The sequence below is a fragment of the Mandrillus leucophaeus genome, unplaced genomic scaffold, assembly GCF_000951045.1.
Source record: "Mandrillus leucophaeus isolate KB7577 unplaced genomic scaffold, Mleu.le_1.0 Scaffold2296, whole genome shotgun sequence".
In the NCBI taxonomy this organism is placed as follows: Eukaryota; Metazoa; Chordata; class Mammalia; order Primates; family Cercopithecidae; genus Mandrillus; species Mandrillus leucophaeus.
Genome location: NW_012102361.1, coordinates 15716 through 32957, shown reverse-complemented (window position 1 = coordinate 32957; position 17242 = coordinate 15716). Strand labels below are relative to the sequence as shown.

Sequence of the window (17242 nt, the reverse complement as noted above, 5' to 3'; positions counted from 1 at the left end):
AGATAACAATACAATTGTGATGGACTTCAATGCCCATCTGACAATCTAGACAAATCATTGAGACAGAAAATCAACAAGGAAACATTAGACTTAAATTGGACTCTAGACCAAATAAACCTAAAAGATATTAACAGAACATTCAGTTCTGATGACTGCAGAATATACATTATTCCCATTAGCAAGGAATATTTTCTAAGATGGATTATATACTATGCCAGAAATAAAAGTCTCAACTTTTTAAAAAATGAATTATCTTGTCAGACCACAGTAATATAAAGCTAGAAATCAAATCCTAGAAGAATACTCAAAAACTACACACACACACACACACACACACGAAAATTAAACATCCTGCTACTGAATGAAATTTGGGTCAATGATAAAATTAAAAAAGGATATTGTAACATGCTTTGAAATGTATAAAAATAGAGAAGCAGCATACCAAAACCTTTGCAGCAAAATCCTGTGCTAAAGGGGAAGATTATAGTGTTAAATGACCTCATCAAAAAGATCCAAAGATTACAAATTAACAACCTAACATTACATATCAAAGAATTAGAAAAACCACAACAAACTAAACACACAGTAGAAGAAAACAAATAACAAAGACAGAGCAGAACTAGATAATATTAAGAACCAAGAAATACAAAGAACCAACAAAATAAAACATTGGGCTTTTGAGATGATAAAACTTACAGACCACTAGCTAGATTAGGCAAGTAAAGTAGACAATTTAAATAAGCAGAATGAGAAGCAAAAAAGATTACAACTGATGCCATAGAAATATAAATGATTAACATAGACTACTATGAACATCTCCAGGCTAACAAACTAGAAAATTTAGGGTGAACAGATAAATGTCTGAAAACATGCAATCTCCCAAGATTGAAACAGGAAGAAATACAAATCCTGAAGAGACAAACAAAAATTAGTGATATTCAAACAGTAATTTTAAGAAGTCTCAACAAAGAAGCCCTAAAACAGATGATTTTAAACGGTGAATTCTGCCCAATATACAAAAAGATCTGCTAGCAATTCTATTGAAACTTTTTCAAAAAATTGAGTAGAGGGTGTTTCTCCCTAACTCATTCCACAAAGCCACTAACAGCCTGATACCACATCCATGCCAGGACCCAAAAAGGAATATTACAGATCAATATCACTGATGACTATAGATGTAAAAATCCTCAACACGACACAAGAAAATTGAATCCAATCACATATCAAAAAGATAAAATGCCACAATCTACTAAGTTTTGTTTCAGGGATGCAAGGATGGCTCAACATTCATGTATCAATAACTGTGATCCACCACATAAAATGCAAAACAAAGAAACATATAATGTCAATAGGTCCAAAAAAAAAAAGCAATTGATGACATTTAGGATTTCTTTATGATAAAAACCCTCAACAAAATTAGAATAGAAGGAAAACATACCTCAGATGAATAGAAACCATATATGACAAACTCACACACAACATTATAATGAATAGGAATATGTTGAAAGTATTCCTCCTAAGACTCAGAACACATCAAGGATGCCCACTTTCACCACTCTTAATTAATATAAAACTTGAAATCCTGGCCAGAGTAGTCAGGCAGGAGAAAGAAATACACCCAAATTGGAAAAGAGAAAGTCAAATTATTTTGTGTTTGCTGATAATATGATGTTACACTTAAAAAACTAATATTCTTTAGAAAGACTCCTAGAATTGATGTATTAATTCAGCAAAGTTTTAAAATGATGGAAAAAACATACAAAAGACAGTACTATTTTTATACACACGTAACAAGCAGAGAACCATAGATGTGTGGAACAGAATAGACATACCAGAAATACAGTCACAAGCCTGCAGCCAACTGACTGTGACCAACTAGACAAAAAGCATATTCTGGGAAAAGGTCACCTTGTTCAATCAATTGTGCAGGAAAAACTGAAAGGCTATTTGCAGAAGAATAAAACTGGACCCATATCTCTCACTATGTACAGAAGTTAAGCCAAAACCTATAAATACTTAACTGGGAGACCTGAGAGTCGACGGTTGTAGATGAAATCCTAGGAAATGTTTTCCTGGACATTGTCCTAGGCAAAGAATTCATGACTATGACCTTAAAAGTAAACAGAACTAAACCAAAATAGACAGTTTAGGCTTCATACAAATAAGAAGCAAAGCATGTGCTCAGCAAAATAAAAAATCAACAAAGTTAACAGAAAACCTACAGAATGATGAAAAAAATTTGTAAACACTACGTCTGACAAAGAGCGAATATTTGGAATGTGCAAGAAACAAAAACAACACAAGAAAACACAAATAACCTCATTTTAAAGTGAGCAAATAACAGACATTTATTTTTCAAAACAGGACATAAAAATCATCCACCAGCATATGAAAAATAATCAATGGCATTAATCATCACAGAAATGCAATTTAAAGTCACAATGAGAAACCATATTAAACCAGTCAGACTAGTTATTATTAAAAAGTTAAAAATAAAAACTAAACTGAACAAAAAACAGATGTTGGTGAGAATACAGAGAAACAGTAGTGCATATACACTGTTGGAGAAAATGTAAATTAGTACAAGCTATATGGAAAACAGTATGGAATTTTCTCAAAGAACTAATAATAGAACTAATATTTGATTCTGCAACCTCACTACTTGGTATCGGCTCAAAGGAAAGTAAATTTTATGTTAGACAGATGCCTGCATTTATGTTTATTGTTGCGTTATTCACAGTAGCACATATATGGTGCCAAACTTAGTGTCTATTAATGAATGATTAGATAAAGAAAACATGCTGTACATGTATATGTGCATATATATAGACACACATATACACCCTCGCAAATACACTATATATATTTGTGAATATATATGTACACACATTTAATTACTACTCAATAATAAAAAATGAAATTATGTATTTTACAGTAGCATGGATGAAACTTTAGACCACCATCTTAAGTTAAATAACTCAGAAGAGTAAAGTTGAATACCACATGTTCTCACTTACGTAAGTAAGAACTAAATAATATGTACACACGAATACAGAGTGTGGAATAATAAATATTGGAGACTTGGAAGGTCTGGAGGGTGGGAGTGGTGTGTGGGATGAGAAGATACTTAATGAGTACAACATACACCATCCAGGTGATGACTCCCCTTAAAGCCCTGACTTCATCACTGAACAATAAATCCATCCAACAAAATTGCACTTTCTCCCATGAATTTATACAAATAAAAAGATAAGTGGATGCATATTCCAAGTTATCATTAACCCATATTAGAATGTCTTACATATACAGCATTACAACTCCTTTATTTGGAGTGTTCTATTTTTTTTCACTTACAAGAGAAAGGCAATCTCAATTCTCAGGGTAAACACACTTTGGAGAAGTTGTTGTGCGGTAGAGGAGGGCAGCTGTCCCATCAGCGACAAGAGGCTTTGTGTTTGGGTCATGTTCAGCCATCTACTGTTGTTCTATAGTAATCTCTGGGCGCAACATTGACCCCTGCCTTCTCCTCCATTCTAAGGCACTCAAAGCAAAGTCCACTTTTACATTAGTCATTGTCCAAGTCCAGATTAACAAAAAATATTAAGCTAAAGATAAAGCTCAAAAGCAGAGCCCCTTGTCACTATCCTTCCTCATTTCAGTTGTTTTATGGTTCACCCTCCCCACATCACCACCTGAGCCACCTTCTGGGTGGATAGAGTTTGTGAAGCTTTGGTCTGTCATCCCAGCATAATTGCCCCTTTAGGGAGTGCTCTGGAGCCCATCAGCCAGAAATGAGATTGGCCAAAATCTGAGGTCAGCGCAGTGCCACTACCCTGCAATCACTGTCCCAGATGTTCACTTAGTTCTCACAAATAATAATTGCATACTGAGGCCAATTCTTCTCATTTTATGTTTCCTTATGTATCGACTGAGCCAGCTCTATGGGAGTATGAGTTATCATTTCTAAACTGCATTTACCTCCAGACATCTACTTCAGTTCAGCTGCTGTCTCAGACCAGGTAATTCTGTTTCCACCCAGGTATCAGATTTTGTCACTTCACACCTGAATATTTATGTTTCCAAACAATGCTTCAGCCATGGTTCATTGATTCAGGGTCTCTCTAGGAAATCCTTCTTCTGATACAACTGCATTGAGAGGTTGCATCTGCCACCCTCAGGCTCAGAACTCAGTAAAAACACAGGACTCCTGAGAACTGTCATATTCACAGGAACAGTTTATTACAGCAAAATGATACAATTGAAAATACATGAAAAAAAGGCACAAGGAGTGAAGCCCGGGAGAATCCAGGCACAAGCTCTCAGGGGTCCTCCCACAGGGGAGCCTCCTGCACATGTGTAATTGTCCAGCTGTGCTGTAAGATGATATGTGTCAAGTGTTGACACCCAGGGGAGTGCCCTGAGCTTTCTTGTCCTGGGGTGTGTTTTGGGAATGAATCATAGACTATGGAACACCTGGGTAACTGACCACAATACTCAGACAACAGCCCTCCCCAGCAAAACAACAGCAGGCACTCACTATAAATCCCTGTGATTAAACTCGTACTGCATGTCCCAAGGCTGCAGACATCCACAGACACTGTTATCAGGTGGAATATTTTATGGACTTGGAGACCTCATGCCAGGAGGTAACAGAGAGCCATAAATGAAGAAAAGTTTTCTTTTAAATTTTTTAGTTATTTACTTTTTTAGGAACGCGCAGAGTTTGACCAATTCAGGCCTGCTGCCCTAGACATGCCTAGACCGAAGACACAATTGCTGTCACCAAGAAATTCTACAATGGAGTGTCCACGATCAGCTCCCCCAAAGTCACAGATGAGGAAAGTGACACAGGCAGTCTTGGTAGATCCAGATCACAGATCTAGACAGGGTTCCTGGGGAAACTGTTAGATGGAGAAATTGCTAAGACTCTGAAAGGAAACCAGCCCTTAATCTTCCTGAGCAACTTGCCACAGAACAAACCCTGTGCTCAGTGGGTCTTGAGTGCCCTCTGCAGCCCAGGCCCCTCCTGTCTTCCTGAAGGGACGTTTTTGTCTGGGCTCTCAGTGACTACCCCTCACCGTGTCTCTCGCACAGTAATACACAGCCGTGTCCTCAGCTCTCAGGCTGTTCATTTGCAGATACAGGGAGTTCTTGGCGTTGTCTCTGGAGATGGTGAATCGGCCCTTCACGGAGTCTGCATAGTATGTGCTATCACCATCCCAACTAATAGCAGAGACCCACTCTAGACCCTTTCCTGGAGCTTGGCGGACCCAGTGCATGGCATAATCATCAAAGGTGAATCCAGAGGCTGCACACAAGAGTCTCAGGGACCCCCCAGGCTGTACCACGCCTCCTCCAGACTCCACCAGCTGCACTTCACACTGGACACCTGCAAACAGAGAGACACCCTGGTCAGAAACTGCCACACAGATCCACTGTTTCTCTCACTCATGTTCATTCACACTCAACATCTCTATTTCTCCATGAATCACCTTTTAAAACAGCAACAAGGAAAACCCAGCTCAGTCCAAACTCCATGGTGAGTTCTCTGTGTTCAGTGCTGATCACCAAATGGAAACACCTGGGAATCTCAGGGCTGGGGCTCCTCTCCCAGGGCTGCAGGGTCAGGGCTAGGTTAGTTTTCATATAAGCAGAGGGAGGACCCTATTTGCATGTCTCCTACTATATAATGAGTTCTGTAAGGGATGCATCACAGTGGGCTGTGTCCAAGAGTGGATGTGGGTGATTATACTTCATAAGTAATTAATTCTCATTAGCCGTCATACTTTTACATGCACATGAAATACGTTCTTTGGGAGTCAATGCTTCCTTCATTTACAGATGTGAATGTAAACCCCCAAGTATAGAGAGGCCATGTGACATGTCTAAGAGCTCACATCTGGTAAGAGCCAGTCTCAGTGTCTGGCCTACGTTTCTCACAATTGGATCCAACTGTTCCCTAAATTAACTCTAGGAAAGAGCTAGAAATTCCAAGTGAGGTTTACGAAACAATCTTCTTATAATGATACTGTGATATTATTTGGCTGTATCTTGGTGTGTTTCTAAGTGATATAGAAAAACTGAGGGTAAATTCATGTGAGTATTCAGGAGTTCATGACTTTTCTTGTATGATTTTTATTTCTCTCCTCATCTTCTATCACATTAGACTTTTATTTTTAATAGTTTTAATGAGGTAATACTGACATAATCTTCACATAGTATGTTCACCACTTGACAGACATTGACCTAATCACCATTCACAGTGAAAACAAATCAATTCGCCTCTCAATTTTCTCTTTGTGTCTCGCAATTTCTCCTTCCTATACCTTCGCTTCTCTTACCATGGAGAAGTCAGTTAGTGATCTTTGTTATGTGGCTTCCAATGAGTATTCGCTTTGTACAGTTTATAAAACGGAATCATATGTATGTGTTTGGCTCATTATACTCATCGTATGTACTTGTGAATTGAACCATGCTGTTGATCGGATCCAACATTAGCTGACTGCAGTAGTGGGTACTATTCCAATAAACGACTTTTCCACAATTTGTTTACTGATAAAGGTGCTGATTGGTATTTGGATTGTTTTCAGTTTCTGTGTATTTGAAATAAAGCTGCTCCTCAGCTTAGGGGAGTACACAGCTGAGAAACATGTTCTACATCTTACAGCAACATGAACAGGAGCTAAAGTGGTCAAGTTGCAAATGAACCAATATTCTGTAATACTTCATGTAATTAACCTTACGGCACCCCGTGCGTATGTCAGTGTGTGAGAGAGAAAGAAAGAAAGAAAGAGGGAGGAAAGAAGACTGAAAATAAAGTGATTCTATGTAAGTATTAATTTGTGAGGTCCTCAAATGCATGGACTGATTCCTAATGAACAGAGTCCACATAGATTGAAGAGGGTAACTTTATGCACCCACATAAGGCTATAGATTCATAATATAAATGTTAGTCTCTAAACACATAAACACTCATACACATTAGAATAGATGTAGTGTCTAGTGGTGGAATGAGAAGGTGACACTAAAACCCGTCTTCAGGCCTTTCCCCACCTGCTACACCTGCTCTGAGGATGACCCTTGAGCCTGCCTGACCACTGAGCCCCACAGTGGTCCTGAGACCTCATGCAGTGCCATGTGCCCCCTGGGTTTCCCTGCTGGTTCCTGGGTGCTGGCTTCTGTCCTCAGCACCCTCTGCTGTCTTGTAAACCCCCACAGGAAGGTTTGTGTGTGGGCTCACACTCATGTCTCCTCACTGTGTCTTTTGCTTAAAAATACTTGTTTGTGGCTGGGCACAGTGGCTCACACCTGAAATCCCAGCACTTTTGGAGGCCAAGGCAGGTGGATCACAAGGTCAGGAGTTCAAGACAAGCCTGGCCAGCCTAGTGAAAACCCATCTCTACCAAAAATACAAAAATTAGCCAAGTGTGGTGATGGGTGCCTGCAGTCCCAGCTTCTTGGAGGCTGAGGCTGGATAATCGTTTGAACCCATGATGTGGAGGTTGTATTGAGCCAAGATTGTCCCACTGCACTCCAGCCTGGGTGACCCAGCAAGACTCTGAAAAACAAACAAACAAACATGGTTGTGTGCTTGTTGCTCCCGTAGCTCAGCCATAGGAAGACCTGTTTTTGAACATAGATCTGGGGGTGGTGGCTGGACTCTCGAGTAGTGGATTGGAATTTGTGCTCCCTTCATGACCTGTGCACCTGACCCACTCCAGTCCCTTCCCTGGGGGCTGATGGATCCAGCTCCAGGAGGAAGTCCTGGTTCTGTTGGGGAATCCAGCGTTTAAACCGAGATGTTATTGTTGTTGATTCACTAAACAAAATGTGGCACTCATTTTTATTGTGTTAAGATACACATAACAAAAAATTTACCATTTTAGCCCTCGGTATGTGTATAGCCAGTGATACTTTACATATTCGCAATGCTGTGCAAGTATCACCACTATTTGGTTTTGGAACATTTTGTTCACCAAAAAGGAAACCTCACTTCCATTAAGCATTCACTCTCTGTTTCCCCTCCACTCACCTCCTGAGATCCGTCTCTTGGGGATTTCCTGCTCTCCATACTTCATATCCATGAGATAATTTGGAATGCGGACTTCTGCGTCTACCTCAGTTCACTTAGTCAATGTTTTCAAAGTTCATCCAAGTTGCAGCCTATGTCAGTGCTTCACTCCTCTTTAAAGCTGGGTTACAGCCACACAGACACACCACAGCATCGTCACCCGTGTGGGTTACAGCCACACAGACACACCACAGCATCTTCACCCGTGTGGGTTACAGCCACACAGACACACCACAGCGTCTTCACCTGTGTAGGTTACAGACACACAGACACACCACAGCGTCTTCATCCCTGTGGGTTACAGACACACAGACACACCATGGCGTCTTCATCCCTGTGGGTTACAGACATGCAGACACACCGCAGTCTTCATCCCTGTGGGTTACAGACACATAGACACACTGCAGCGTCTTCATCCCTGTGGGTTACAGACACATAGACACACTGCAGCGTCTTCATCTCTGTCGGTTAGAGCCACACAGACACATCACAGCGTCTTCATCCCTGTGGGTTACAGCCACACAGACACACCGCAGCATCTTCATCCCTGTGGGTTATAGACACACAGACACACTGCAGTCTTCATCCCTGTGGGTCACAGACACACAGACACACCGCAGCGTCTTCATCCCTGTGGGTCACAGACACACAGACACACCACAGCGTCTTCATCCCTGTGGGTTACAGCCACACAGACACACCGCAGCGTCTTCATCCCTGTGGGTCACAGACACACAGACACACCGCAGTCTTCATCCCTGTGGGTTACAGACACACAGACACACCGCAGCGTCTTCATCCCTGTGGGTTACAGACACACAGACACACCGCAGCGTCTTCATCCCTGTGGGTTAGAGACACACAGACACACCGCAGCGTCTTCATCCCTGTGGCAGTCAATGGGCACTTGAGCTGTATTCTCCATTTAACTACTGTGAGTGGTGACACTAGGTACATTTTTGTATGAGGTTTTCCGTGAAGACCATTTTCCAAAGTTGCTGTCCCATTTCAATACCAACCAGCAACCATGACCATTCCAAATTCAATGTGTCTTTGCCTACAAGGGATTATGTTTTTCTATTCATTTTTGAATACTGGTTATCTTAGTGTGTGTAACATTGTAATCTATAGGGAACTTAAATCATCAGTATAAACTAGATAACCCTATTAAAAATGGGGAAAGGACATGCACAGAAACTTCTCAAACACTGACATACAAGTGAATAAGTAAATATAAAAATGCACAGCATCATCAATCGTGAGATAGGTGCAAATCAAAACCAAAGGAGATACTGTCTGACACCTGTCAGAATTACTATCAGTAAAAGATCAGAAATTAACAGATGCAGGCAAAGCTATAGAGAAAAGGGAACACTTACATACTTTTGGTGAAAATGTAACTTGCTCCAAGCACTGTGGCAATCAGTCTGGAGATTTCATGAATAAATTAAAGCAGAGCTACCATTCCCCTCAGCAATCTCAGTACTGGATATATGCCCAAGAAAAACAAATTATTGTAACAAAAAGACACATCCACTCATGTGTGTTTCACTGCACAGTTCACAGTACCACAGACATGGGATCAACCTATATGCCCATCGGTTATATACCGGATAAAAAACATGGTACTTACACACAGTGCAATACTATGCAGCTGTAGAAAAGAATGAAATCCTGTTTTTGCAGCAAATTGGGTGGAGCTGGAGATCAAAATTCTAAGCAAACTGGCATAGCAACAGATGATAAGAGTCAATGGGAGGGGAGATGGACATTTTGGGTGTTGCTCTGTGTAAAATGGAGAAAACAAATCCCCTGGGTACATGAACTCTTGAAACAGATAAGCCTGAAGACACTCATGTCCTGACTTTCATATCATTAGGTTGTGCTTTTTCTCATTTATAGTCAGTTATCATTGCTTTCCTTCACTCTTGGCTAAAACAGCCACACATCATAATCTAGAGACATTAAAAAAAAATAACATATCTGAACATTAGAACAAGTGCTAACTGTTAGGTCAAAGTTAGTGTGGATTCAGTGTGATAGCCAGGAGACTTGGCTGAATACGAGCAGTGAGCTCACAGCAATGTTATCTAAACTAGGAAAGTTTGTTTACATCTTTTAGATTAGATTCCCATGGAAATCCTTGATCTAATTTCATCTCTGATGAATCATACGTCAGTAACAAAACTGGAGGTTATGCACTCAAATGAGTAGTGCGTTCAGAGTGTGTTCTTCCACCTGATGTAAAGTCAGCCCACGTGACAGAAGTTATGGTGCTCAACAGAGCTCGTCAATAAGCCAAAGCAAGGATTAAGTACATGTTTTAGAGGAGTGCCTGACTTTGGGATGCTCTTCACACAAAGAAGCTTCTCACATCTTCTGGAACATGTAAAAATTCTCAACAAAAGAATAAATGTCAGATGCACGGCTACATTTTAGGAACCTGACAAATGTAACCTAGAAAGTAAAATCCTAAAGGAAACTGAAATGACAAAACAACTAGAAGAATATGTATTGTAGTGGATCATCACATCAAACAGTCTTGTTTATAATACTATCTAAACTCAGAAGTCATCAGCATTACTCATATAATTCAGCATCTGTCCCATCCACAATCTTCTGAAGACGTTGAAGAAAATTGTCATCCTTGAACTAACATTGTCAAAACCTTAAGAAAATCTTGAACTTCCTTGGCCATACGTTCTCTCCCTAGCATCAGAGCATTATAGTCAAGTCCCTCAGGGAGACATCAGTTATTAGCCTATGGTTTGGTAGCTGGAAGGCACATACACTTAGAAATTTACCCCCAGTGCTCACTTCTTCCTAGTACATGCACACATGACAAAGTATTGAAAGTGATGACTGTATTTTACACACTCCATTCATCAACAGATTAAAGCTACCATTTTCCTACATCTTTTCAATAGCCTCTAACGACATTAAAACAGGGAATTATATCTATTGGAAGAAACATCAGGGTGGAACACTGCTCTTGAACTACTTTGGAAGGAATCTTACCAGGTGATTTCAACCACAACCCAGCAGTGAATTTGCACAGTGTCAATACTTGGGTTCATATTGATGAACTGTAAATTAAAAATAAAATCCTAAGTGCCCCAACTGACTACATAGTCCATCTGTTTGTCTAAGGGACTCCAGAAGAGTCTAAAACTGAGTTCCCAGCCATGACAAGATCAGACACACCTCTTATACCCACTCCCCTTTGCGGTTTAGACACAACAATGACCAACACTAATGTTAAAATAGAGTTCATAAGACTGACAGAACAGACTCCCTGTGGCAATAAGATGTCAAATTACAAATAAGACCTAAAGCCATATCAGGCAAGGGTTTTGCCACTCACTCCTACACTTGAAAGATAAACTATGTTCTAACTGCCAATAGGTGATTCTTCTTCTCTAGTGGTTCAGTAGGCACGGGCACTGAGACAAGCACTGTGAAGACAATTGCAGCCCATCCCCTGATGAACTGACCCCTGTTCCACAAACCATAACCCCAGCTTTGATTGAACACTAGACTCATATCAGGACCTTTCTCCTAATCAGAGACTACTGACCATGGCCTGCCTCTGGCCGTTTACAGAGGCTGCACACTGAGTACCTTTGTGTCTCTGCTTCTGTTTTGGCACATAGGTCCTAACTGTAATGAATTTAAACACTAAGTCTCCACTAGTAAGTAAATAGGGGTCATAAGTTACATGCATGTGTGTCCAGTATGCATATGTCAGGACCACCTCCATGAATATCCATAGCCCCTCCTGTAACCTGTCGATTGTGTCTGTTCAACCAAACCCTTCAGCATAAAGCTTCTGCCCAACCCCTTCTTCATGGGAGTGCCTTTCTCTCGTCTTTACCAAAAGCTATGCTTTCTAGCATATGGGATGGCTGTAATCCTTGATAAAAATAAACTCTCACTTTCCTAAATTGTAGATTGTGTTTTGTTTTGTATTTAACATAACTGGAGATGAAATTCAGAAGTTCATCTAATTATCAGGCTACTTTAGTGAAGAACGACAAACCGAGCGTTTTCACATATACTGTAAGGGCCTGTGATATTTTGAAGCAGGAAGCTCACCTGAGACCTTCAGAATAAACTGATGACTGTGGATAATGAAAAGACCCCACACAGAGCATTGATTCAGTACCTCTGCCTGTCTCATTCCTTCTTCTCTTTTTATTATATGCTTACAGTAATAAATTTTTTTTTCTTCAGACCTGTTTGCTTTTCACACATAGTGGACTCTTATTTCTCTTTTTCACTCATTTTCTTAAGCTGCTAGGGAGAATAAAGTATCAGGTCCTATTTTTGGTGCCTCAATGCTAATGAATTAAGGTTTATTCTTCCTCCTCCTTGTTTCTCTGCATGTGGTAAATCTAGTTAAGAAATCACGGAAGCTCCCTTATCTGACACCAGTGTGAGGTTTAAATCATGCAAGTTCCTTCTCCTGAGTAGAAACACACCCCCTGACCCCATCACCAAATAGTTGTAAAGCCCTGAGCCAGCCTCCTTTCCTGCTCTAATGAGAAAATTCTGGTTGGTAATTTCTTGAGAAGCCTGTGCTGCTCTCAGCAGACACCCCAAAAATAGTTAATAAAACTTTTTATATTCACCTGGGGTGTGAGTGTGGAACCATCAGACTCGACATCCACACTAAACATTGGTGGGGTCTCTCTTGCTTTGCCAGGGATCACCTACAATTGGAACTGTGGGCTTGGAGTCCTGACAGTGACCACCACGCGGCCTTTCTTCTCTTGCACTGGATGCTAACTCCCTCTGCCCCAAAGCCCAGCATGCACGTTATCCTGCCTGCTGCTCGCTGGCCCTTGGAGTTCTGTTGAGCTGGGCTGCAATACTGAGTTAAACACAGCATGTTTATAGATTTAACTGATTAACTTCAGAAGCATTGATAGTTTATTGATGTTGAGAAACAGGAGTAAATGACTGTTTTACAAAGGTAAAGGTGACTCTGCCTTTGGTGCATGTGAGAAAGTTTTTCTCTTGTTATGACAAATGCTTCTTCTTCAGAGACTTCACAGGAAGAGCAGGATAAAGAATCTAGAAAGGTGCCCCAGAGGAATCTGTTTTATGGAGAGGAAGCCACAGGGCTGACAGGAAACCAGACCTTAACCCCCATCTGCACCTGCCCTGAGGCTGGCTCTTGTGCTCAGTGGGTTCTGAGCGCCCCCAGGTGGTTCTCCACTCGCATCAGGGAGGCTCCTTTCTGGGATTATACAGATTTTCTTTCTAATTGTTTTCCCAAAAATGGAGACAGTGTAAACAATGAGTCCATGCATCTCAGAGAACACAAAACAGCATGATAACACCCCTCGACACACACACACATTTAGGTAAATCTCATTAAAACTGCTGAAAATCAAAGACAAATAGAAATTCCTTCCAAAAGAACAGAAAAGATGATGACAGCTTTCTTCTGGTTAAAACCTTACAAGCAAGAGGAAAAGTGATGATATCTGCAAAGTGTTGGAAGAAAAGCCAACCCATTGTTTCATAGCCCATGGATGTTCTCCAAAAAGTGAAAAAAGTTTTATTTCTCTTTGACAGCATGAGGGGCTCAATGAATCCATGCCCTCAGGAGACCAGTGAAAATTATTTTGGAAAATTACAGGGTTTGGAAAGGCTCTGACAGTATACAGCAAATGAAGAAACATTTATTCAGGAAAATCTAGAAAACTCAGTAAGGTCAGTCATTATATTTTATCTAAGATGCTCTTACTTCCTTCCACATCCCAGCTCAGCATGATGTATTGTAACCTCCACTACAGAAGATGCAGCCAAGAAGGGAGGACACCTTCTACCAGCTCCCACCAGAGGAAACTCTTCCCCAGGGGCCAGGACATTGGCCCTCTGACCCTGCCCACAGCACGTGATGCTGAGGCTCAGTTCTGGACAAGAGCTACTGAGAGCCAGAGCTCTCACTTCTTCCATGGAGCCCCATTCATGGATGGAGGCTCTGCCCTGGGTCCAGTGCCACTGGAAACATTGGGTCCCTGATTTCTAGCTCTGTCCTTCGGCAGAGGTTCCGCTCCACCATAACCAAAGTGTTGGGGAAGGTGGGAAGCTTCTGCCCGACCCTCCACTTAGAGCTCATTTCCTACGCTGAGGTAGAAAAAAGCTCAACTTTGCCTCCACCTGCAGAATCGTGGTTATGCGCTCTGTCCCAGGGGAGAGGGAGTGCTGGAATTCAGTCATAAAATATCATCCTTAATTTGGTCCTAAACATCCTAACTTCAGTAACAACAGACTGTGGAAAAGTTCAAAGCCTGCCAGTGCTCTCAAAAGCAGTGGAGGGTGTAGTGGAAGGCTCTTGGAATGAGATGGGTGGATGTATGGGAGATGCAGACTAAACTGTAGGGCTCCTGGCTTGCAGGAGAGAACCGAGGAGGGAGAGAGCGGGGGGATGTTCTTTTGTGGTTGGAACAAATGCCAGACACTGTTCAAAGGAGCCCATGTTTGTTCCAGTCTGTGTGAAGCATTTGAAACCTCAGTGCATGATTGAAAATAGTGGGATTTTCCATCTGTAAGTGGCGGAGCTCAACATCTGGGCCTGGTCAGGAAAGAGACAGAGAAAGTCCAGCCCAAACCGCTGACACCTGAGGATGACCATGGTGCTTACAGCTGTGTCCCTTGATCTTTGAGACTGACTTCCCTCACTTAGCATCATGTCTGGAGTTCACCACTAATGGTTTATGTATCGGTCACTTGTTTTTTTATTGCTGACGGTGTTCAATTTACAGATGCTTTCGAGTTTCTCTATCTCATTTCCCAAAAGAGGTTGTCCATCTTTGCTAAATTTAGAATGACACTGACTTGCCCAGTGATGGCCTTTTTCACAACAGGGCCACACACTGGGGCTTTTCTGTTGTTTGGTGGTAGTAGTTCTTGCCTTTTGACTCCCTTTTCTACATTCCTTTTTTTATATCCAAATTGCCCACAAGTAAAGCAAGAGCCTGAGAAATGGGGCATAATTTTTCCAACTCTTAATCCAGCCATAGCCTGAGCTAAAAGAGTAGCCTTATGTAAGTTACCTCCAATGCCACTGCAAACCTTAATATATTCACCTAAGTGAGCCTTCCCTCTCAGGGGTCTAATAGCAGTTTGACACTCTGCATTAGCATTATCATATGCAAGAAGCTGTATTACAACATCTTCAGCTGTTTTATCAGTTATGGCTTTATTTACAGCCTCATGGAACCAAGCAATAAAAATCGATATATGGTTCTTTAGGTCCCTGTCGGACAGAACTGAAAGGATATTATTCCCCTGTAACATTTATCCTTTCCCATGCCCGTAAGCACACAGAGTGCAGCTGAACAATGGCAACATCCTACATGACTGCTTGATTTTCTAATCGACCCCAATTAGGGCCGACTCCCATTGACTGTTCAAAGGAAACTGGCACAGGTGTCTGTGCTTGTGTATTTTCCCTCCCAAGTTTGAGCTTCATCAGACCACCAGGTTTTAAACTGCAAGTACTGAGTTGGAGTGACAACAGATTTTATCAAAGTATCCCAATCATATGGTATTAACCTATTATCAAGAGTCACATTTTTTAACAAACTTTGCACAAAAGGAGAGTAGGCCCATATTGACTAATGGCCTGCGTGAATACCTTTAACAGTTTAAATGGAAAGGTGGTTCAATTAGAGAAACTGGAATTGCCAAGCTTCAAGGTGTCAGCTCTAGCCTTTTGAATGGAATTTTGTACAGCACCACCAATTGCTCCAGGTTTTCGTGTTGTAACTAGAGGAGCAGTAAGTTTTGTAGCTGATACATTTTCTCGCCCATTAAGGGGAGAGAGAGGAGGTGGCCATTCACTTAATTCAGCAGCTGGAGCTGATGGGCTACTAAAACATACTTTTTTAGTTTCCCTTTATTTTCCTCTGGTTTCTATTCTTCACATTCAGAATCTGTAGTTTTTTTACACTTGTCCTCCTCTTTCTCATCTGAATCTACCTCATCATTTGTTTGAAATGGCTCATAAGCTGCCTTTATTAGTGCCCACATTGAGGAAACTGAGACTGGAATTTTGCTTCATCTTTATATGCTTTTTAAAAAATATCTGCCAATTCTCTCCCATTCATCCAACTCCATAGTCCCTTATTCTGGGAATCATGGGCAAAAACTGCTTTCCTATACTGAAGAGTGATAACGTATTCTGAGTACTAACTTTCACTTCCCTTCTTCATAATAAATGCCTTAAGAAATTTAAATAAGCAGAATGTTTGCATTCACTTTGTTCCATTGTTACCCTGGTTCTGCTGAGCTCTCAGCTTTCCCTCCGAGATGGTTTTAATCATGATCAGGTGTCCTTTGATGATGCATCCTCCACTTTCACATGCTCTGCCATTCCTTCACTGGGGTCTTTGTCGCCCCACATTGGGTGCCAGAAATGTTGGGGTGATCAAGCACAACACCAGGTCATTGGGGCGACGAAGTCCAGCAGAGTCAAAGGAATGAGAAAAAGACAGTTTGAGAGAGAAAGTGTGACCAGGAAGCCATCGCCAGTGTGGAGCCTGTGAAGGCCAGGAGCTCTGGAAGCCCAGACTATTTATTGGTGATCAAACAAAGAAACAGGTGGTGAGAATGTAGGGGTCAAAAGGGCAAACACAGGATCTACAGCTGTGATGGTTTAGCATTTATATGGAACATGTTCTGCTATTGAGATAATGGGAATACAATTGATCTAGGAGCCTGGGAGGGCTGGAAGGAAGGAGCCAGCAAGTCTAGACCATTCCAAAGGCCACGAGGGGTTTTATGCCCTGAGCCCTGGACATTATGTCAGATATGCAAGCCCTGCCTCAGCTTCTTTCCCAACACTTGGCTTTTTCCCAACACATTGATTTCTGTATGTTTGAGCGTGAAATACAACACAGTCATAACAAGAATAAGAACATGTTCTTTGCAGCAACGTAGTTGGATCTGGAGGTCATTATCCTAAGCAAATTAACAGAGTAACAGAAAACTATATACCACGTGTTCTCACTTACATGTGGGAGCTACTCATATTGACATACAGAAGAAAATAATACATATTGGGACCTACACAAGTGTGGAGGATGGGAGAAGGGTGAGAACTGAAAAACTACCCATTAGGCACTATACTTATTACCTTAGTGGCAAAACAATCTG

General features: G+C 41.3%; 1 gene segment (V, D, J or C); it reads right to left on the bottom strand.

Annotated features, from left to right (window-relative positions):
• Positions 1–5060: 5060 nt before the first annotated feature.
• On the bottom strand, positions 5061–5612 carry LOC105540860. The segment is given in 2 exon segments: positions 5061–5389; positions 5493–5612. Coding segments are annotated over 2 exon segments (375 nt in total).
• Between the last annotated feature and the right edge of the window lie 11630 nt (positions 5613–17242).